Raw genomic sequence first — 23,110 nt, forward strand, 5'->3', positions numbered from 1 at the left:
TGGGCGGAGTGTGCTAACGCAGTGAATAACTCAAACTTAGGGAGGAGGCTTCTGATGTTAACATGCAAGAAACCAAGGCTTTTAAGGTTACAGAAGTCAACAAATGATAGCGCCTGGGGAGTAGGAGTTATACTTGGGGCTACAGGGCCTGGGTTAACCTCTACATCACCAGAGGAACAGAGGAGGAGTAGAATAAGGACACGGCTAAAGGCTTTAAGAACTGGTCTTCTAGTGCGTTGGGTACAGAGAATAAAAGGGGCAGATTTCTGGGCGTTGTAGAATAGATTCAGGGCATTTTGTACAGACAAGGATATGGAAGGATATGAGTACAGTGGAGGTAAACCTAAGCGTTGGGTAACGATGAAAGAGATAGCATCATTGGAGGCACCGATTGACCCGGTCTCCGCGTGTGTGGGGGGTGGGACAAATGAGCTATCTGAGGCAGGTTGAGTGGGACTGGGGGCTCTACAGTGAAATTGTATAATAAGAACTAACCGAAACAGCAATAGGCAAGGCATATTGACATGGGAGAAAGGCATAAAGCAATCACAGGTGTTATTCGAGAGAGCTAAGACAACAACTGGTAATGGCGACGAAAGTTTGGGCTGAGGCTAAACAGATAAACAGGACAGATAAACAGGATGGGGTACCATGTAAAGGAACAGTCCAGCAGGCATCAGCTGTGTAGCTGAGTGATCATAAGGTCCAGTGAACAGCAATAAGTGAGTCCGGGAGCAAGTTCGATGGCTGCTATGGCACAGGCGAGCAGGAGGCACGGCTGTTGATTGCGTGTGCTAGTGGGCCGGGGCTAGCAGATGGATCTTCGTGGTCGTTGCAATGGGAAGCCTGTTGAAACCACATCAGGCGATTACATCGGCAGACCACTCGTGATGGATCGGCGGGGCTCCGTGTCGACACTAGGAGGTACGCAGAGTACGACCCTACCTTACACAGGAAGCGGCACAGGTCCTAATCCAGGCACTTGTCATCTCCCGTCTGGATTACTGCAACTCGCTGTTGGCTGGGCTCCCTGCCTGTGCCATTAAACCCCTACAACTCATCCAGAACGCTGCAGCCCGTCTGGTGTTCAACCTTCACAAGTTCTCTCACGTCACCCCGCTCCTCCGCACACTCCACTGGCTTCCAGTTGAAGCTCGCATCTGCTACAAGACCATGGTGCTTGCCTACGGCACTGTGAGGGGAACGGCACCTCCTTACCTTCAGGCTCTGATCAGTCCCTACACCCAAACGAGGGCATTGCGTTCTTCCACCTCTGGCCTGCTGGTCCTCCTACCTCTGCGGAAGCACAGTTCCCGCTCAGCCCAGTCAAAACTGTTCGCTGCTCTGGCACCCCAATAGTGGAACAAGCTCCCTCATGACGCCAGGACAGCGGAGTCACTGACCACCTTCCGGAGACACTTGAAACCCTATCTCTTTAAGGAATACCTGGGATAGTATAAAAGTAATCATTCTACTCTTTAAAAAAATATATATATAATAATAATAATTTATATATAAAACAAATTAACATTAAAAATATACTCTACAAATAAAAAAATTGAAAAATATAAAATAATATATTGTAAAGTGGTTGTCCCACCAGCTATCATAAGGTGAATGCACCAATTTGTAAGTCGCTCTGGATAAGAGCGTCTGCTAAATGACGTAAATGTAAATTTAAAATATATGAGTAATACATTTATTTAGATATATTTATTTCAAATACACTGAGTGTACAAAACATTAGGAACACATTTGCACTAAACATTTGCACTCCCTTTTGCCCTCAGAACAGCCTCAATTCATCAGGGCATGGACTCTACAAGGGGTCAAAAGCATTCCAAAGTGATGGTAGCCCATGTTGACTCCAATGCTTCCCACAGTTGTGTCAAGTTGGCTGGATGTCCTTTGGGTGGGGGACCATTCTTAATACACACACTCAAACTGGTGCGCCTGGCACCTACTACCATACCCTGTTCAAATGTCACATATTCACAATCCATGTCTCAATTGTCTCAAGGCTTAACAATTATTCTTTAACCTGTGTCCTCCACTTAATCTACACTGATTTAAGTGATTTTAACAAGTGACATCAATACGGGATCATAGATTTCACCTGGATTCACCTGGTCAGTCTGTCATTGAAAGAGCAGGTGTTCTTAATGTTTTGTACACTCAGTGTATATGTAAATATATTAGGCTTCGGTATGGGTCAAACTCATTCCAAGGACAAATGTAGTGTGGGACAGTTACTGGTTGCATTTACAGCTGCTGTCAATTGCTATTAATAAAAGCCCAAAGGTCCCTTAGCAACAATGAACTCCCCCTCAAACACAAGGGTGTAACATTCTTCAGATGTATTGGAGATAAGGTACACGACTATTGCTATAGCTTTTGTTTGCTATACGAAACATAACTGACAAGGTGGGAGACATCATTAGTGTCATCAGAAATGGTGAGCCAGAAAAATTAAATGTTGCTTTTAAGTTTATAATAATCAAATGATGGTCTATATGCATAGCCACGGGAAGTAGGGGTGTTGAAGGTGCTGTAAATTGAAATAATTTTGCCATAATTATATAATTACTCCTGTCTAAACACTGACTGAATTTGGGCAGCACACGCGCCAAATATCAAACAGCTTATTGTGGCCCCTCACCCTTGCAATTGTCACGATCGTCATTTGAAGAAACAGGCCAATGCGCAGCGTGGAATACGAACATCTTTTATTTTATATTTCACCACACGAACAAAACAACAAAACGATACGTGAAGTCCTTGGGTACATACACAAACCAACACGGAACAAGATACCACACCACACAAATGCCAAACGACTACCTAAGTATGGTTCCCAATCAGAGACAACAAGCAACAGCTGATTCACGTTGCCTCTGATTGAGAACCACCCCGGCCAACATAGAAACACATAATATAGACTCTACACACCCTGGCTCAACATAACAGAGTCCCCAGAGCCAGGGCGTGACAGTACCCCCCCCAAAGGCGCGGACTGCGACCGCGCCAAACATTAACCGAACAGGGGAGGGCCGGGTGGGCATTCCTCCTCGGAGGCGGATCCGGCTCCGGGCTTGACCAACACCCTCTAACAACCCCCCCGTAGCGCCCCTGGTCTGGTCTGGCCCCGCTGGCTGGAGCTGGACTGGACATCGGTGGAGCGGATTGCTTAGGCTCCGGTGTGGAGCAGCTGACCGGTACCTGACCAGGCACCGGTGAAACGGGCACGGGCTGTGCCGGACTGACGACGCGCACCACAGGCTTGGTGCGGGGAGCAGGGACTGGCCGGACCGGGCTGACGACGCGCACCATTGGCTTGGTGCGGGGAGCAGGAACAGGCCGGGCCGGGCTGGCGACGTGCACCCCTGGCTTGGTGCGGGGAGCAGGAACGAGCCGGGCCGGGCTGGCGACGTGCACCATAGGCTTGGTTTGGGGAGCAGGAACAGGCCGGGCCGGGCTGGCGACGCGCACCATTGGCTTGGTGCGGGTAGCAGGAACAGGCCGGGCCGGGCTGGCGACGTGCACCATAGGCTTGGTGCGGGGAGCAGGAACGGGCCGGGCCGGGCTGGCGACGCGCACCATAGGCTTGGTGCGGGGAGCAGGAACAGGCCGGGCCGGGCTGGCGACGCGCACCATTGGCTTGGTGCGGGGAGCAGGAACAGGCCGGGCCAGGCTGGTGACGCGCACCATTGGCTTGGTGCGGGGAGCAGGAACAGGCCGGGCCGGGCTGGCAACGCGCACCCTTGGCTTGGTGCGAGGGGCAGGAATAGGCCGGGCCGGGCTGGCGACGCGCACCATTGGCTTGGTGCGAGGGACAGGAACAGGCCGGGCCGGGCTGGCGACGCGCACCATTGGCTTGGTGCGGGGAGCAGGAACAGGCCGGGCCAGGCTGGTGACGCGCACCATTGGCTTGGTGCGGGGAGCAGGAACAGGCCGGGCCGGGCTGGCAACGCGCATCCTTGGCTTGGTGCGAGGGGCAGGAATAGGCCGGGCCGGGCTGGCGACGCGCACCATTGGCTTGGTGCGAGGGACAGGAACAGGCCGGGCCGGGCTGGCGACGCGCACCATTGGCTTGGTGCGAGGGGCAGGAACAGGCCGGGTCTTCTGGCAACGCGCACCATTGGCTTGGTGCGAGGGGCAGGAACAGGCCGGGCCGGGCTGGCGACACGCACCATTGGCTTGGTGCGAGGGGCAGGAACAGGCCGGACCGGGCTGGCGACGCGCATCACCGGTTTGGTGCGAGGGACAGGAACAGGCTGCACCGCACTGGGAACACACACCACTGGCCTTATACGGGGATCAGGAACGGGCCAGACCGGACTGGCCACACACTTCAGTACCTCTCGCCGTGCCTCTACACTTTCCCTCCCTGTAATCACCAATGGCTTGGTGACAACAATCAGAGACAACAAGCAACAGCTGATTCACGTTGCCTCTGATTGAGAACCACCCCGGCCAACATAGAAACACATAACATAGACTCCACACACCCTGGCTCAACATAACAGAGTCCCCAGAGCCAGGGCGTGACAGCAATTTGACTGGTAAACTCATGGGTACACTCAAAATGGCTGCCAGTTCTGACTTGAATGGGCACTGTCATTCTCTGGATTCTATTTTTATGGATTCTATCTTCACGCTGTCAGTGAATAGCTAATAGGCCTTTCACAAATTTCAAAATATAATTGCGGGCAATACGTTTGGAAAGCAAATGCCTACCGCTAAAAAGAGAAGACTAATCTGCCAGACACATTTTTTTCTCAACAACTCAGACGAACACCACTGTTTTTCAAAGTAGCTCAGGCCTATCTTGAGACCATCACCGGTATGGTGAGAAGCCTAGGCTACGCATATCCATGCTATATTCATCATTGTGTAAGTCAGTGCCACTGGAAAGTTGATTACATAGCCTACTGTAGCCTATAATACACTGCTCAAAAAAATAAAGGGAACACTTAAACAACACAATGTAACTCCAAGTCAATCACACTTCTGTGAAATCAAACGGTCCACTTAGGAAGCAACACTGATTGACAATAAATTGCACATGCTGTTGTGCAAATGGAATAGACAACAGGTGGAAATTAAAGGCAATTAGCAAGACACCCCCAATAAAGGATTGGTTTTGCAGGTGGTGACCATAGACCACTTCTCAGTTCCTATGCTTCCTGGCTGATGTTTTGGTCACTTTTGAATGCTGGTGGTGCTTTCACTCTAGTGGTAGCATGAGACGGAGTCTGCAACCCACACAAGTGGCTCAGGTAGTGCAGCTCATCCAGGATGGCACATCAATGCGAGCTGTGGCAAGAAGGTTTGCTGTGTCTGTCAGCGTAGTGTCCAGAGCATGGAGGCGCTACCAGGAGACAGGCCAGTACATCAGGAGACGTGGAGGAGGCCGTAGGAGGGCAACAACCCAGCAGCAGGACTGCTACCTCCGCCTTTGTGCAAGGAGGAGCAGGAGGAGCACTGCCAGAGCCCTGCAAAATGACCTCCAGCAGGCCACAAATGTGCATGTGTCTGCTCAAATGGTCAGAAACAGACTCCATGAGGGTGGTATGAGGGCCCGACATCCACAGGTGGGGGTTGTGCTTACAGCCCAACACCGTGCAGGACGTTTGGCATTTGTCAGAGAACACCAAGATTGGCAAATTCGCCACTGGCGCCCTGTGCTCTTCACAGATGAAAGCAGGTTCACACTGAGCACGTGACAGACGTGACAGAGTCTGGAGACGCCGTGGAGAACGTTCTGCTGCCTGCAACATCCTCCAGCATGACCGGTTTGGCGGTGGGTCAGTCATGGTGTGGGGTGGCATTTCTTTGGGGGGCCGCACAGCCCTCCATGTGCTCGCCAGAGGTAGCCTGACTGCCATTAGGTAACGAGATGAGATCCTCAGACCCCTTGTGAGACCATATGCTGGTGCGGTTGGCCCTGGGTTCCTCTTAATGCAAGACAATGCTAGACCTCATGTGGCTGGAGTGTGTCAGCAGTTCCTGCAAGAGGAAGGAATTGATGCTATGGACCGCCTGTTCCCCAGACCTGAATCCAATTGAGCACATCTGGGACATCATGTCTCGCTCCATCCACCAACGCCACGTTGCACCACAGACTGTCCAGGAGTTGGCGGATGCTTTAGTCCAGGTCTGGGAGTAGATCCCTCAGGAGACCATCCGCCACCTCATCAGGAGCATGCCCAGGCGTTGTAGGGAGGTCATACAGGCACGTGGAGGCCACACACACTACTGAGCCTCATTTTGACTTGTTTTAAGGACATTACATCAAAGTTGGATAAGCCTGTAGTGTGGTTTTCCACTTTAATTTTGAGGGTGACTCCAAATCCAGACCTCCATGGGTTGATAAATTTGATTTCCATTGATAATTTTTGTGTGATTTTGTTGTCAGCACATTCAACTATGTAAAGAAAAAAGTATTTAACACGATTATTTCATTCATTCAGATCTAGGATGTGTTATTTTAGTGTTCCCTTAATTTTTTTGAGCAGTGTATTTATATTTCCTCTTAATATTGTACAATCTGTGTCTCCCTTCTTTTTATTGGCCCTGGGCCAGGTCAAGACCAGGTCATTTTTATTGATCTGTGTCAGAGCCACTCATTTAGGTAATTTTGGTAGTATAAAAAAATATTCTGATAATGTCTCCTGTCATGTCGGCCTAAATTACTTGAATGAAATGGCCACATTTTTCTGGACCCTGCAAAAAAAAAATCCCCATGTGTGTAAATCCTAAAAACGCTTCTGCTGAACTGTATGCCACTTTGCAAATGCAATGATAGAATGCGTTATTAGAGAAAAGATGTACCTCCCCCCAGCAAACCAAACTCAAAACATATTCTCATTGCTATGTCTACAGTGTATGCATCATGTTAAGTTGGTAGTAATGGTTTAAGCATTGGCCATGGGAAAATAAGTTCTCACTGGTTGCTGCACTTTCACACCATTATAGCATATCCTAGGTCTACAAATGGCAATTTGCTGTCATAATTCGTCTATAGTGAAGGGGTGGGTCAGATTTCACTTTGGCTCTTTAGTTTTTAGCGTTTTTTCTTAACAAAGCAATTATTCTCCAATAGCCTATAAGGCAATACGAAAATGCTCTAAATTCTTCAAATATTTAACGAGTCATGGCTCAGCCCTGCATGGAGTGATTTATTTTTGGAAGCAATAACATAACATAAGCTATTTTAGTAGGCTATGATACTCAAGAATGAGTCAGAAACATAAATTCTGCCACTGTGTAGAGGATACATTTTTGTTGATATTACAAAAAAAAATGCATTTGTTGTTTTAGCCTACTGTTTATGAAACAAAAATATGTAATTCACAGTCGCTATCAAGTTCAAAGTTATGTTCAAATAAACAGTACATTTGGTGATGCAAACACTACAGAATAAGATTTGCAGCAATACAATATTTTCAATATAACATTACATAGTCTAGTTATTAAAATCTTACCTTGATCCATGATCGCGTTGATGTACAGCCAGGCAAGAGTCTGGGATATGCTGGCTGAGCGGGGGATATTGGATGTAGGTTATTCTCAGTGACTGTGTCTATTACCCTGTGCCGCGCTATTCAGACTGTGAACGAAGGTTTTATTTGGAGTGGTCATGCGTATCACAAAAATTCCTTGGAACTGTAGGTTGCTCTTGCCAAATAGCAGCGCACCAAACATTGCAGAAAGCGACAGCATAATGCATAACTTCGGTTGGGGAGTCATTGGGCTTCCCAAGAACACCTGCATACGCGTGCGCCATGCAGGGAAAGGGTGCGCACGCGCAAACACACACACAGACACACACACTCCACTGAGGAGACCTCGACCTATAGTTGCATAATTTACTGCATTCATTTGTGTGACAATAGGGAATTCATTTTCATTTTTGTGTAAATTGGGGGGGGGGGAGTTAAATGCTAATTTCTAGTGACTTTTGAGAAAAGGATACAGACAAATCTTAATTTGCAAATGGGCAAATTTACAAGGCTAAAGGGGGGCCTTACTCTGGTACAGTCCAATCAGTCTTAGGGCCATGTCCATCCATTCATGCTGTACTGAATACCAGTATGACTGTTAATGTGGAGATATTCAATTAAACAACCATTTTGTACTTTTTCTCTGCTACTGTATGATTCATTATGATTAATCGCCACTTGGTATGGCAACTTCTTGGAATCAGACCGACTGCAATGCGCTACAGAGGGTAGTGTGTACGGTCCAGTACATCACTGGGGCTGAGCTCCCTGCCATCCAGGACCTCTATACCAGGCGGTGTCAGAGAAAGGCCCTAGAAATAGTCAAAGATTCCAGCCACCCAACTCATAGACTCTTCTCTCTGCTACCGATGCTGTACCGATGCACCAAGTCTGGAACCAACAGGATCCTGAAGAGCTTATACCCCCAAGCCATTAGACTGCTAAATAGTTAGTCAGGGTAGCTATTTGCTTAACTACACTGAACAAAAATATAAAGGCAACATGTAAAGTGATGGTCCTATGTTTCATGAGTTGAAATAAAAGATCCCAGAACATTTCCATACGCACAAAAAGCTTAGCTCTCTCAAATGTTGTGCACAAATTTGTTTACATCACTGTTTGTGAGCATTTCTCCTTTGCCAAGATAATCCATCCACCTGATAGGTGTGGCATATCATGAAGCTGATTTAACAGCATGATCATTACACAGGTGCACCTTGTGCTGGGGACAATAAAAGGCCACTCTAAAATGTGCAGTTTTGTCACACAACACAATGCCACAGATGTTTCAAGTTTTGAGGGGGCATGCAATTGGCATGCTGACTGCAAGAATTTCCACCAGAGCTGTTGACAGAGAATTGAATGTTAATTTCTCTACAATAAGCCGCCTCCAACGTCGTTTTAGATAATTTGGCAGTATGTCCAACCGGTCTCACAACCGCAGACCATGTGTAACCACGCCAGCCCAGGACGTCCACATCCGGCATCGTCACCTGCAGGATCGTCTGAGACCAGCCACCCGGACAGCTGATGAAACTGAGGAGTATTTCTGCTGTAATAAAGCCGTTTTGTGGGGGAAAACTCATTCTGATTGGCTAGGCCCACTCATGGCTGCGCCCCTGCCCAGTCATGTGAAATCCATAGATTAGGGCCTAATGAATTTATTTCAATTGACTGATTTCCTTATATGTACTGTAACTCACTAAAATTGTAGTAATTGTTGCATGTTGCGTTTATATTTTTGTATGCAAATTATGCAAATTAACTGTGATTTTACAGAAAAATAGACTGGTATTTTTTTTATTTCAGATAACATTACATGTCTAATGAAGTTCTGATAATAAATAATTTTATACTTTGCTGTGATTCTTGCTTTATCCAATAGTTTCTTCTTGAGGTCAAATTGACCCTCGTGGGCAATCAATGTATGAAAAATATGTTGGTAGTTTTAATGGGTTAATGGAAACCATTGTGTAAGCATTCAATAAGTGATAATGCCCTCGAAGCCGGTGTTTGGTGGATATATTGGCACGGGTGTTGTTAGGCCCGAAACGAAGTCAAGTCATATTTTCATAAAAAACGTTATTTTGGTGAATTTATTCATACTATTTAATTATTCCACAAGATATAGTCCCGACACAAATCTAAACTTGCTACCGAAGCCGGCTGTTCGTTCGTTCTATCGGTTCGGTTGCCAGAGATGCGACCCAGTCGTTCAGTCTTTTTGTTCTGTATCTATGGACACGACCCAGTTGTTCATTCTAAATGTTTCATTGCCATACTGGCTGGCAATGTTCTTATCCCTTGCTTGCTAGCTAGCCAACTGTTGCAAACTTACAGTCACGTCAAAAAGTGCAGCCAGAATAACAGCAAAGTAGCTGCATTTGCATTTGTTTAAGCTGTTTTCTAGTGACATTTATTTGGATACATACAGTACCCGTCAAAAGTTTGGACACACCTATTCATTCAAGGGTTTATCTTAATTTTTTTACTATTTTCTACATTGTAGAATAATAGTGAAGAAAGATAGAGATGGCGCCAGAGGGGATGGCTGCCATTTTATGGACTCTTAACCAACCGTGCTATTTTGTGTGTTTTTTCGCATTGTTTGTAATTTATTTTGTACCTAATGTTGCTGCTACCGTCTCTTATGACCGAAAAGAGCTTCTGGACATCAAAACAGCGATTACTCACCTTGAACTGGATGAATAATTTTTATTTTATGAGTCGTACGAGAGGGATTTGCTCCAGACACCCGACAGGGCCCTCATCCCCATCATTCGCAGTAGAAAGAAAAGGAGATAGGGGTGCTTGGTAAGGAGCTGGCGACTAGTGTCTAATCTGCCTTTGCCATCGATACTATTTGCCAATTTACAATCGCTTGATAATAAATTGGACGAACTACAGGCACGAATATCCTACCAATGGGACATTAAAAACTGTAATATCTTATGTTTCACCGAGTAGTGGCTGAACGATGACATGAATAACATACAGCTGGCGGGTTATACACAGTATCGGCAGGATAGAACAGCAGCCTCTGGAAAGACAAGGGGTGGCGGTCTATGTATATTTGTAAACAACAGCTGTTGCACGATATCTAAGGAAGTTTTGAGGTTTTGCTCACCTGAGGTAGAGTATCTCATGATAAGCTGTAGACCACACTATCTACCAAGATAGTTTTCATCTATATTCTTCATAGCAGTCTATTTACCACCACAAACCGATGCTGGCACTAAGACTGATCTCAATAAACTCTATGCGGCCATAAGGAAACAGGAAAACGCTCATCCAGAGGCGGCACTCCTAGTGGCCGGGGACTTTAATGCAGGGAAACTTAAATCCGTTTTACCTCATTTCAAATTTGGACTCATCAGACCAAAGGACAGATTTCCACCGGTCTAATGTCCATTGCTTGTGTTTCTTGGCCCAAGCAAGTTTCTTCTTATTATTGGTGTCCTTTAGTAGTGGTTTCTTTACAGAAATTCGACCATGAAGGCCTGAATCACGCAGTTTCCTCTGAACAGTTGATGTTGAGATGTGTCTGTTACTTGAACTCTGTGAAGCATTTATTTGGGCTGCAATCTGAGGTGTGTTTAATTGCCGATTTCTGAGGCTGATAACTAATGAATTTATCCTCTGCAGCAGAGGTAACTCTGGGTCTTCCTTTCCTGTGGCGGTCCTCATGAGAGCCAGTGTCATCATAGCTCTTGATGGTTTTTTCGACTGCACTTGATGAAACTTTCAAAGTTCCTGAAATGTTCCGGATTGGCTGACCTTCATGTCTTAAAGTAATGATGGACTGTCATTTCTCTTTGCTTATTTGAACTGTTCTTGCCATAAAATGGACTTGGTCTTTTACCAAATAGGGCTATCTTCTGTATACCAACCCTACATTTACATTTTAGTCATTTAGCAGACCCTACCTTGTCACAACACAACTGATTGGCTCAAACACATTAAGTAGGAAAGAAATTCCACAAATTAACTTTTAGAAAGGCACACCTGTTAATTGAAATACATTTCAGGTGACTACCTCATGAAGCTGTTTGAGAGAATCCCAAGAGTGTGCAAAGCTGTCATCAAGGTAAAGGGTGGCTACTTTGAAGAATGCATTACTTTTTTGGATACTATATGATTCCATGTGTTATTTCATAGTTTTGATGTCTTCACTATTATTCAACAATGTAGAAAATAGTAAAAATAAAGAACAACCCTTGAATGAGTAGGAGTGTCCAAACTTTTGTCTTGTACTGTATGTCACCAAATTATTGATTGAAACACACTGTTTTGCAATGAAGGTCTACAATAGCCTCAACAGCACTCTTTAGGGTAGCACCATGGTGTAGCCGGAGGACAGCTAGTTTCCATCCTCCTCTGGGTACATTGACTTCAAAACCTAGGAGGATTATGGATCTCACCCCCTTCCATAGACTTACACAGTAATTATTACAACCTCCAGAGGATGTCTTCCAACCTATCAGAGCTTTTGCAGCATGGTAGCTAACACTGCAGTGCATAAAATGTGGTGAGTAGTTGACTCAAAGAGAGAAAAAGTTAAACAGTTTCAAACAAATTAATTTATTCAATAATGAAGGAGAGAGAGAGAGAGCTAGCTATATTTTTTATTTCACTTTAACTTACCTAGCTAGTGAATGCAGCCAGCTAATTTTGCCTACTCAAACACCTGGCTCAAACAGAGATGGATGCTATGTTAGCTAGCTGGCTATAGCTATCCAACACTGGAACTCTTCCAAGTCAAGGTAAGCTTTTGGTTTGATTAATTTATTGCCACCTGGGCCCGCTGGTGTAACTGCTAAACTGCTTGCTGACTGTACACTGTACTGCATGATTGTAGCGGGTTTACTAACGCATTAGTTCTAGTAGCTATGTTTACTATGACAGCTTATAATGGTGACAACGATGTAGGCTGTGTGTAGCGGTTAGCGGTTATGATATGAAGGTTTGGCTTGTAAACTTTTTTTGCCTGGTCACAGACAGCTGATGTGTTGTGCACTGTAGTCCACAAGCGAAGGGAAAAGGTGAGAGGAGGAGAGTGAGTAGATGCGAGAAGGAATTATAGCTACAACAATCAAAGTGATCATGCTGTTTGTATGTGGCTGCTTTGAAAGTGAACTGTTTGTGTGATAAGGGGTCTGTTCATTCCGTCGATACTGTTGAAAAACGTTAAATGGAGGCAAATGGAACAAAACTGAGATAAACATACTTGAATTTGTTTGCAACTGTTGGAATAATGATTACAACCTAGATCAGCTAGATGCAGGCAAGAGTGTGCAAGACAGTATTGAATGTGTTACTGTCTTTCACCTTGATTACTCAAATTTCTCTTGACCTGTGCACCTACATTGTAAACTTTCATTCATATAGGCTAGGTTGTACCAACCTCATGAAATGGGTATAGGGAACATTTTAGTATCATGTAGTAGCCTAAACCTATCAATGTTACATTGAGCTGGGTGAATGGAATATGAATGACAGTCATGCAATATACTGTAATAGAAATAAGGCCATGCTCCAATAAAAATGTACGTCCTCCCTCATCTTAAACAGCACCGACCGCAACTGTTATATACAGTTGAAGTTGGAAGTTTACATACACTTTGGTTGGAGTCATTAATACTCGTTTTTCAACCACTCCACACATTTCTTGTTAACAAACTATTGTTTTTGGCAATTCGGTTAGGACATCTACTTTGTGCATGACACAAGTCACTTTTCCAACAATTGTTTACAGACAGATTATTTCACTTATAATTCACTGTATCACAATTCCAGTGGGAAAGAAGTTTACATACACTAAGTTGACTGTGCCTTTAAACAGCTTGGAAAATTTCAGAAAATGATGTCATGGCTTTAGAAGGTTCTGATAGGCTAATTTACATAATTTGAGTCAATTGGAGGTGTACCTGTGGATGTATTTCAAGTCCTATCTTCAAACTCAGTGCCCCTTTGCTTGACATCATGGGGAAATCAAAAGAAATCAGCCAAGACCTCATAAAATAAATTGTAGACCTCCACAAGTCTGGTTCATCCTTGGGAGCAATTTCCAAACACCTGAAAGTACCACGTTCATCTGTACAAACAATAGTACGCAAGTATAAACACCATGGGACCACGCAGCCGTCATACCGCTCAGGAAGGAGACGCGTTCTGTCTCCTAGAGATTAACGTACTTTGGTGCGAAAAGTGCAAATCAATCCCAGAACAACAGCAAAGGACCTTGTGAAGATGCTGGAGGAAACAGGTACAAAAGTATCAATATCCACAGTAAAACTGTTTGGCAATAATGACCATCGTTATGTTTGGAGGAAAAAGGGGAACGCTTGCAAGCCGTAGAACACCATCCCAACCGTGAAGCACGGTGGTGGCAGCATCATGCTGTGGGGGTGCTTTGCTGCAGGAGAGACTGGTGCACTTCACAAAATTATTATTATTATTATTATTATTATTATTATTATTATTATTACAAAATAGATGGCATCATGACGACAAACAATAGTACGCAAGTATAAACACCATGGGACCACGCAGCCGTCATACCGCTCAGGAAGGAGACGCGTTCTGTCTCCTAGAGATTAACGTACTTTGGTGCGAAAAGTGCAAATCAATCCCAGAACAACAGCAAAGGACCTTGTGAAGATGCTGGAGGAAACAGGTACAAAAGTATCAATATCCACAGTAAAACTGTTTGGCAATAATGACCATCGTTATGTTTGGAGGAAAAAGGGGAACGCTTGCAAGCCGTAGAACACCATCCCAACCGTGAAGCACGGTGGTGGCAGCATCATGCTGTGGGGGTGCTTTGCTGCAGGAGAGACTGGTGCACTTCACAAAATTATTATTATTATTATTATTATTATTATTATTATTATTATTATTATTATTATTATTATTATTATTATTATTATTACAAAATAGATGGCATCATGACGAAGGAAAATTATGTGGATATATTGCAGCAACATCTCAAGACATCAGTCAGGAAGTTAAAGCTTTGTCGCAAATGGGTCTTCCAAATGGACAATGACCCCAAGCAGACTTCCAAAGGTGTGGCAAAATGGCTTAAGGACAACAAAGTCAAGGTATTGGAGTGGCCATCACAAAGCCCTGACCTCAATCCTATAGAACATTTGTGGGCAGAACTGAAAAAGTGTGTGCGAGCAAGGAGGCCTACAAACCTGACTCAGTTACACCAGCTCTGTCAGGAGGAATGGGCCAAAATTCAACCAACTTATTGCGGGAAGCTTGTGGAAGGCTACCCGAAACGTTTGACCCAAGTTAAACAATTTAAAGGCAATGCTACCAAATACTAATTGAGTGTATGTAAACTTCTGACCCACTGGGAATGTGATGAAATAAATAAAAGCTGAAATAAATCATTCTCTCTACTATTATTCTGACATTTCACATTCTTAAAATAAAGTGGTGATCCTAACCGACCTAAGACAGGGAATGTTTACTAGGATTAAATGTCAGGAATTGTGAAAAACTGAGTTAAATGTATTTGGCTAAGGTGTATGTAAACTTCCGACTTCAACTGTAAATGTGATTTCAGTATTTTATTTTTAATACATTTGCTGAAAAAATCTTTTTTTTTTTAAACAGTTTTTGCTTTGTCATAATGGGGTATGGTGTGTAAATTGAGGGAAAACAACTGTTTAATCAAAATGTGGAAAAAGTCAAGGGGTCTGAATACTTTCCAAATGCACTGTATATTATAGTTAACTGTACATACTACAGTACATTATACAGTATCCACTGTAGTGTTTTTGCAGACTTTAGTCCACAGAAACACTACAGTGAATACTATAGTGTTTACACAATAGTACACTATAGTATTTTTTCATGTAGGTATATCCTAATAACTGTGACTGGTTAACTTAGTGTAGTTATTGTAAAGGTTTCAGGCAACTAATCTTCATCTGAAATCTAACAAAGGCCCAAAGAAAAGCCATCTCTATGCTGCACTTCTACTAACACTGCATGCTGTAAATATCATTTGTCACTCATTTGTTTATTTAAACTGCCAGTAAGCATGAATTCAAGACTTATTTCACAGAACCATTTCAATAACAATGTTATTTTGTTTGTCTGAATTGCAGATTGTTAATAGTTCTTGGGTGACTATTGGCATGTAGGTTTTCTTGGAATTTCTGGGGAAACATTTGCATGTTATTTTGGGATAGCTTTTCACATAGTTGTTGAGAAGTGGGAGGTGCATCACTCACAGGACATTGTTTCCATTATCTTCAGCTTGTGTGTCGGCCAAAGATGAGGCCTTCTGGGTCCTGTCACCATTCGGGTCACAGGGGTCAGGGAAGGACACTGAAGACACCTCTGTGGGGTCACCATCTTCTCTGTCATCTTCCCTTTTCCCATTTGTCCTACAGCAGGAGTGGCCGGAGCAGAAACTTCCATTATGGGAGATATCATAAGGGTTTTGGGGGGACTGCAGTGCCACTACTAAGGGCCGACTATGGGAGTGTCTTGCCGACAAGGGGGAGGAGCCATATTCTGAGGACAGGAGAGAGCTCATACAGGAACCCTCACTCAGGGACCACCCCAAAGCGCCACGTTTCCATGGAAACGCCTCACACCCACCAATCAGATCCCCCGTCTTGAGGTCCGTCTCGCTGTGGTGCCTTCCTGGTCCACCTTCTCCATCTTGGGGCACCGCTGTCATCAGTTACCCCTCTATGCCTGGGGATTTGGGCGACTGGGATGCTTCTTTGGCTCCTTTGCTCCCTTTCGAGTCCGCTTTGAAAGGGAGGTTAAAACACGTGACGTGAGTGCTGTCCCTAGCATGGCTGTCTCTGCTCTCCATCTGTTCCACGGAGGCCCTCTCTGAGTTATTGGCCATATTGGGCACCCCTGGAGGGGAGGTTGAGGCTTGGGTGAGGGAGCAAGGGGCAACCACCTCCTCCTCCTTGTCCTCCTCCTCTTTCTCCCTCTCCTTCCCTGTCTCTAACACCCTGCTCTTCACTTGAGCTCCGCCGGCTGCGTGTTGCTGCTGGTTTTGTTGGCTGCATTCCCCTGCTGCTGCAGTCTCTCCCCCAGCCGCTGGCTGACTTCCTGCTACTGGAACCAGACTGCATTCCACAAATACATCCCCCCAGAGCCCTTCATGCTGCAGGCTTTGATCTTCTGGAAGTGTCGGGCCGAGAAGCAGTCACCCAATCTCTCCTCGTAGGTCTTAAGCATGCTTAGATTGGCTTTGGCAGGATAGCACCCTGTCTCTACCTGCTCCAGATATTGCCTGCATTCCTTGGCAAAGGCAGCAGCCTAGAGGAAACAGTACAGAGATCAGTGTTATTTTAGCGGTGTTAGAGAAGTTATATCTTGGATGGGGAGTCAGGGTTCTAAAAAGATTGATGGGAATATTGATGACTGTTGTGGTTAGGGGTTAAAGAGGGGGCATGTCCGCATATTGTAAAAATGTATCAATCAATACGTGATATCAGTTACTACAGACAACATGGTGGTTGTGGTGGTAAAAGTAATATGGTTGGAGAAATTAAGCAGAGTTAGGGTCAATTTTATATCAATTAGAATTAGTTGACATTCCTCCATAAAAGTGAGATACATTTCTTGCAATTGGGAGGAATTTAAATGGAATTAACTCACTAAGAAAGAAGGTAAGGACTTAAGAAAGGAAGAGAAGGAATGGAGTATTTGTCAGAGTATTTTGACAGGTCTTCCTCAACTTCCTCAACTAACCTCTTCACAGAAGCGGTAGACATGCACCATGTTGTCAAGCTCGGTACGCCGTTGCTCGGCGCGCAACATAAAGTCGGCCATATTGGATTTGAACGTGTTCATCAAAGTCCTAAAAACCTCAGTCTCGGGGTTGGAGTTAGTGGAACCCAGAATCTTCTCCACCTCCATCACCAGGGTCAAGGTCTTCTGTTTCTTCTCCTATGATGAATAACAAAAGATGTCAACATTTCCACCACCATATTTTACAGTAGGGTTATTTTCTGCCTATGCATCCTTATTTCAACGCTTAACCCAAAGAGCTCTATTTTCATGTCATCCTACAAATGTAAACGCCTGGAATTTGCTAAACGGCATTGGCACCAGGATTGTAACCGGTGCTATGGTCAGATGACATGAAAATAGAGCTCTTTGGCCACCACACCCGTGATGGGTTTGGCGTCGAAATAAGGATGCATAAACTGAAAAGAACCTCATACCTACAGTCAAATATGGTGGTGGACTTTTGCTTCCACTGGTCCTGGGGCCCTTGTTAAGGTCAACGACATCATGAACTTTACCCAGTACCAGAACATTTTAGCCAAAAACCTGGTTGCCTCTGCCAGGAGGCTGAAACTTGGCTGCAAGTGGATCTTCCCGCAACCCCAAGCACACATCAAAATCCACAAAAAATGGTTAATTGAACACAAAATCAACATTTTGCAGTCTCCGGACTTGAAACCCATTGAAAAAGTGTGGTTTGAATTAAAAAGTAACGATGAAGGATATCAATGATCTGGAAGGATTCTGTTCAGAGGAATGGTCCAAGATCCCTCCAAATGTGTTCTCCAATCTCATAAAATCATTTAAGAAAAGGCTCAGTGCCGTTATCCTTGCAAGATGAGCTATTGGAAGGTATTAAAAACAGGGGTGCCAATACTTTTGACCCTTATCTTTTTGAGAAAAATTATATTACTTGTTAAACAAATGATCTTTATCTGAGCAATTGTCTTAGCATACAATATAGCTCAGTATTTGTATTATTTATTTTATAGTATTTTTTGCCCATCTTTATCAAGGGTGCAAATATTTCTGGACCTGACTGTGCCTCATGAGTTTAGTTAATTTGTCTAACCCCAACCTAGCTGTACCTTGGCCTGAGAGAGGACGGTGTCAAAGCGCTGAAAGGCTTGGTTCACACTCTCCAGGGTGTCCTCAGTGGAGTTGGAGTCCTTCAGCCGTTGCTCTCCTTCTGTATCGAACCATGCCTTGGCCTACAAGGTACAAATTCAGATAGGGAATTATACATCATAAGGCATACTAACAGATCCGGGTGAAAATAGTATTCGTTTTCTTTCAATAATGTTAGGTGTGCTTGATTATACTTCACAATATACTTCTAGCTGAATGTTCTGTAAGGTTACAACCTCCTGACCTACCGTGTTGAGATTTGACTCCGCCTCCCTGAGTTTGAGCAGGAAGTCCAGATGCTTTAGTGATTCATTGGACCTCATCACCAGGGTATGAACACTCTCAACCATCTGGTTATATAGGACCGTCACTGACTCCAAGGCATCCCTGTAATGAGAGGTGGACGTTGGCAAACATTCACTCTTTTCCTCTCCACCTTGATAGATGATGTGTGGTCAGTGGTGTTCTGGTAGAAAATGGCTGCCTTGGTATCACCTAGATCCCTCAAACTCAACTCTGGACCTCGAAGCCAGTTCCACTGCATTTTTTTTATTGTTCCCCTCTAATCAGGGACTGAATTAGACCTGGGACATCAGGTGTGTGCAATTAATTATCAGGTAGAACAGAAAATCAGCAGGCTCCGGACCTCGTAGGGTAAGAGTTGAGTACCGCTGACATACTGTAGATGGTTGCTACCATAGAGATGTATAGAGGGCTCACTTGCCAAGAAGCCTGTTTTAGAATGGGCAATGCAATGGAGGGCAAGTAGTCAACTAGGTAGGTGGGACATAGAAGCAATCAATGGCAAAGATAGGTGTGCCCTCTTTACATCTCTAAGGGTACTACACACAGTTAATCACAAGAATTTATGAATTAGATAAAGAACAATACCTGTAGTCGTCGGACTTGGTAAATCGAAACTCCTCCCTCCTCATTCTGGTCAGGATGGCCCCACCTTCTCTCTGTAAATGGACCAATCGGGCATCCTGCAGCACCTCTTTCATTGAGGTCTTCTGATCTTGAATACATAGCTGCACATTCTGAACCAAAAAGAAAATCAGCTCTGAAAAAGATAATGCTATAGACTTATATTATTTTTAATTCATAATTGTAATGCGCTACCTGGTCGGTGTCCGTTTTTGGATTACCATCAATTTTCTTGATTGCTCTACGTAGTAAATGGGCTGCCTCTTGCAAGTCCAACACAAAGGAAACCAGTTTCTGAAACACAGGAAAAAGATTTTAGGATTCAGACTCATCCCAAAACAAGGCTGATGCAATAGATTTGGGGAATTTATGGTTCAGAATAGCAAAGACAACGGCCACGCGATTCCGAACAAGCTCACTTCCAAACCGATTTCTTGCCCACTATCCGTATGCCCTTGTTGACTAGCCCTTGCGAATTTGAAAGAATTGGAAATGTATTAGCAAGAGACATATTCCCTAAATCTACCCAGTTCTTTTCAGATCGGTGAGGGGGTAAGCAACAAGGCCCTAGTGATAGGGCCAAGTGATCCGTATAGAACTATAACGTGTTCACAATCACAATCGGTTTCATATTCAACCTAATGGAAGTTGTTTGTTTCCTAATCACAGGGGAAATGCAAGGCAGAGCAGTGATTAACATGAGTTAATCTGTGTTATAAGAGCAATCTCCAGTGGGTGTGGTAGAACAGCTGATTACTTTACTGGAAACTAAGTGAATAATGTGTCATCATGTGGGCACTACTGGAATGATACAGTGGGATGTATTGTATATGCATGGACTTTGAGATTTTACATTTTAGTCATTTAGCAGACGCTCTTATCCAGAGTGACTTACAGTTAGTGAGTGCATACATAATTATACCCCCCATGGGAAACGAACCCACAACCCTGGTGTTGCAAACACCACGCTCCACCAACTGAGCTACATCCCTGCCGGCCATTCCCTCCCCTACCCAATTGTGTGCCGCCCCATGGGTCTCCCGGTCGCGGCTGGCTACGACAGAGCCTGGATTCGAACCAGGATCTCTAGTGGCACAGCTAGCACTGTGATGCAGTGCCTTAGACCACTGCGCCACTCGGGAGATCCTGGTTCAAATCCACTTCCACACTTACACTACCAACACCAGAGCTACGTTACACTATCTACAGGTCTGGAAACAGTAACCATTAATCTATCCATAGTGGAAAGCAACAGATGCATTGACTAACTGTACATAGTTATGGAACCTCCTCTAGTACTATAGTCAGCTACACAGTGGTTTACATGTGAGCTCTACAGTAATGCCTGACACTCTAAGGGCCGTATTCAGTCTGGATCGCTGAAGCGTTACAGATTGCATGATAGAAATTTAGATTGAGTCGACATATGCAGTGTTTACAGTGAATGCAGTCTCCACTAAACGGGGGAACATTGCCTTTAAATTTCAATCATGCTGGAACGTTGAACTTCCGCGATACGGATTGAATAGTGCCCTAAATCCCACAACAGTCCAACAACGAGTGATATAACCAATGGGTCACAAAGAGGAGTGTATAACGGTCTGTCTCCATGATGAGGATATAGTCATGTCAGGCTCCATGATGGGGATCCAGCCAGACTAGGTCAGGTCAGGATGTCAGGTCAGTCTCCATGATGGGGATCCAGCCATGTCAGTCTCCATGATGGGGATCCAGCCAGGTCAGTCTCCATGATGGGGATCCAGCCAGACCAGGTCAGGAGGTCAGTAGTCATAGTCCTGGTCTATAAACTTGGCCATGGTGGACAGCTGGATGTTGGTTGTGCCTTCATAAATGGTACCTATTTTACAATCTCTGTAGTATTTCTCAATAGGGTAGTCTTTGGTGAAGCCTACCCCTCCCATCCACTCTATGCATTTTGATGTGGTCAACGTTGCGACCTCTGAGGTGAAGTACTTGGCCATGCAGGCCTCCTTGATGAAAGGTCTTCCTGCCTCCTTCAGCCGGGCAGCGTTGTAGGTCAGCAGCCTGGCAACCTCTATCTGGGTGACTACATGGGCAATCTGGTGCTGCATGGCCTGGAAGTCGAAGATGCGTTTGCCAAACTGAACCCTCTGTCTGGTGTAGGGAACCGCCTGGTCGAAGCAGCCCTGAGCCAGTCCCAGCATCTGAGCAGCGATCCCAATCCTGCCTTCATTCAGCCGATGGCGTACTTGTATCCATGGCCGATCTGATCCAATATGTTCTACTCAGGAACCTTGATGTTATCCAGGTTGAGAGGACAGGTTGAAGAGGCTCTCAGACCCAGTTTGTTCTCCTTCTTGCCGATCTGATGCCCCTCTGTGTCTCTGTCCACGATGAAGCAAGTGATACCTCTGTGACCAGCAGACGGGTCCACGTTGGCCATCACCAGAAACACCCCAGCTTGCTCTGCATTACTGATCCACATCTTGGAACCATTGATGACGTAATAGTCCCCGTGTTTGTCAGCACGCGTCTTCAGAGAGAAGGCATCGCTCCCCGACACTGCTTTTGACAGGCAGAAACTACCAATCATGTCTGTTGACAGTCGGCTGAGGTACTGTTCTTTCTGGGCTGCGGTCCCCAGCTTGGTGAAGAGGGTGTTCTGGATGTCACATAGCACGGCCACGGAGGCGTCCACCTTGGCCAGCTCCTCAATGACCAGGATGGAGGAGAAGAACGTGGAGCCGGTGCCTCCGTACTCTGGGTCGAACTCAATGCCCATCAGCCCCTGTTCAAAGACTGACTTTATCACTTCCGGATCCATATGAGAGTTTTCGTCCATCTTCGACACAAACGGGGTAAGACGCTCCTGTGCAAACTTTTTCACAGCATCCCTCATCATCCCCTCCTCCTCAGAGTATGTCTGTAGTGGAGGGTGGGAGACCCCAAGGGCAGCAGCCTGCTCTGCAGACACGTCTGGTTGGGTGGATCTGTTCCGCAGCCCATGCTGGTACACACTCCATGGTCGGGACACCTGCCTACCAACCTTAGAGATGGATCTGATCAAGGGCGTCGCCATGGTTTCGGTGGACAATGGACAATGCATTGGTATTATAGTGAAATTAACACAAGTAAAGAATCTACAATAGCATTGAAGTGAGCAACTATCAACGACAATGTAAAATGTTGATGACACTTGTATAACAGATTTAATTAACTTCTAGAAATCTTGACCACACTACCCGGGTAGACTGAAGCTCATTTAAAGAGGCCATTACATATGCAAAACCCATTTATAAATATTATACTGCACCTGGTGAAACTGCAGCCAATCAGTGTGGCTGTAGGGAAAGTTCCCGCCTAGGTCAGAGGTCAGCTGTTGTCCCTCCACCGTCTTGTGCAGGGCCTTCAGAGAGGTCACCACGTCCATCTGATTGACGGGAGTCATGAGGGGTGGGTCAGTCATATTACAGATAGAGGGCCTGACAATGTGGACGTGTCTCAATAGTCACAGATAGCATCCTTGAAGACACATCCCTCCTATTGCTTTCAGATTAGTTGAAAGAGAAGATGGAGAGGAGACACTGACTTTTAGACTATTGGGACACAGCCATGGAGTCTTGTAAAACAGGATTGTGTGTGTGTGTGTGTGTGTATGTGCTTGTGAATGTGCTTGCCATGTGTACATGCGCATGTATGTGTTCTCTGACCTGTAGCCCAGGGTGTCTTTCAGGGCGAGGGCTTGTGTCTTTATCCACCAGCATCAGCACACTATGAACTGCATGCAGGGC

At 45.1% G+C, this 23,110-nt stretch overlaps 2 protein-coding genes and 1 pseudogene across 2 annotated transcripts in view; all 3 read right to left on the reverse strand.

Moving 5' to 3' along the window:
• LOC121575533 (protein-glutamine gamma-glutamyltransferase 2-like) overlaps positions 1 to 7,738 on the reverse strand; it is a 31,264-nt gene extending 23,526 nt beyond the window's left edge. Inside the window, exon 1 of the mRNA XM_045223289.1 lies at positions 7,488 to 7,738. Within this exon, the coding sequence (XP_045079224.1) occupies positions 7,488 to 7,497 (10 nt within the window). The 5' untranslated portion in view covers positions 7,498 to 7,738. The remainder of the gene's footprint in view (positions 1 to 7,487) is intronic.
• An 8,474-nt stretch (positions 7,739 to 16,212) lies between these two features.
• LOC121574653 (uncharacterized protein KIAA1755-like) lies at positions 16,213 to 23,110 on the reverse strand. The gene is made up of 9 exons (XM_045223328.1): positions 23,030 to 23,110; positions 22,633 to 22,749; positions 19,533 to 19,631; positions 19,302 to 19,450; positions 18,659 to 18,797; positions 18,371 to 18,493; positions 17,244 to 17,441; positions 16,646 to 16,808; positions 16,213 to 16,397 (listed from the first exon to the last, which is right to left on the reverse strand). Exons 1-9 carry the CDS (start codon positions 23,081 to 23,083, stop codon positions 16,213 to 16,215), a joined length of 1,227 nt encoding a protein of 408 aa, XP_045079263.1. The 5' UTR covers positions 23,084 to 23,110.
• LOC121576013 lies at positions 21,016 to 22,369 on the reverse strand (annotated as a pseudogene).

Source organism: Coregonus clupeaformis, chromosome 10, assembly GCF_020615455.1.
Source record: "Coregonus clupeaformis isolate EN_2021a chromosome 10, ASM2061545v1, whole genome shotgun sequence".
NCBI lineage: Eukaryota > Metazoa > Chordata > Actinopteri > Salmoniformes > Salmonidae > Coregonus > Coregonus clupeaformis.

Bases quoted from the DNA above. Each gene is read 5' to 3' on its own strand.
- LOC121574653 (XM_045223328.1), bottom strand. From the start codon at position 23,083: ATGCTGGTGGATAAAGACACAAGCCCTCGCCCTGAAAGACACCCTGGG. The intron at 18,494-18,658 runs GTAGGTCAGGAG...TGTACCTTGTAG, and splicing joins CGGAGTCAAATCTCAACACG to GCCAAGGCATGGTTCGATAC. The intron at 17,442-18,370 runs GTACAGCTAGGT...TATTCATCATAG, and splicing joins CCGTCCTCTCTCAGGCCAAG to GAGAAGAAACAGAAGACCTT.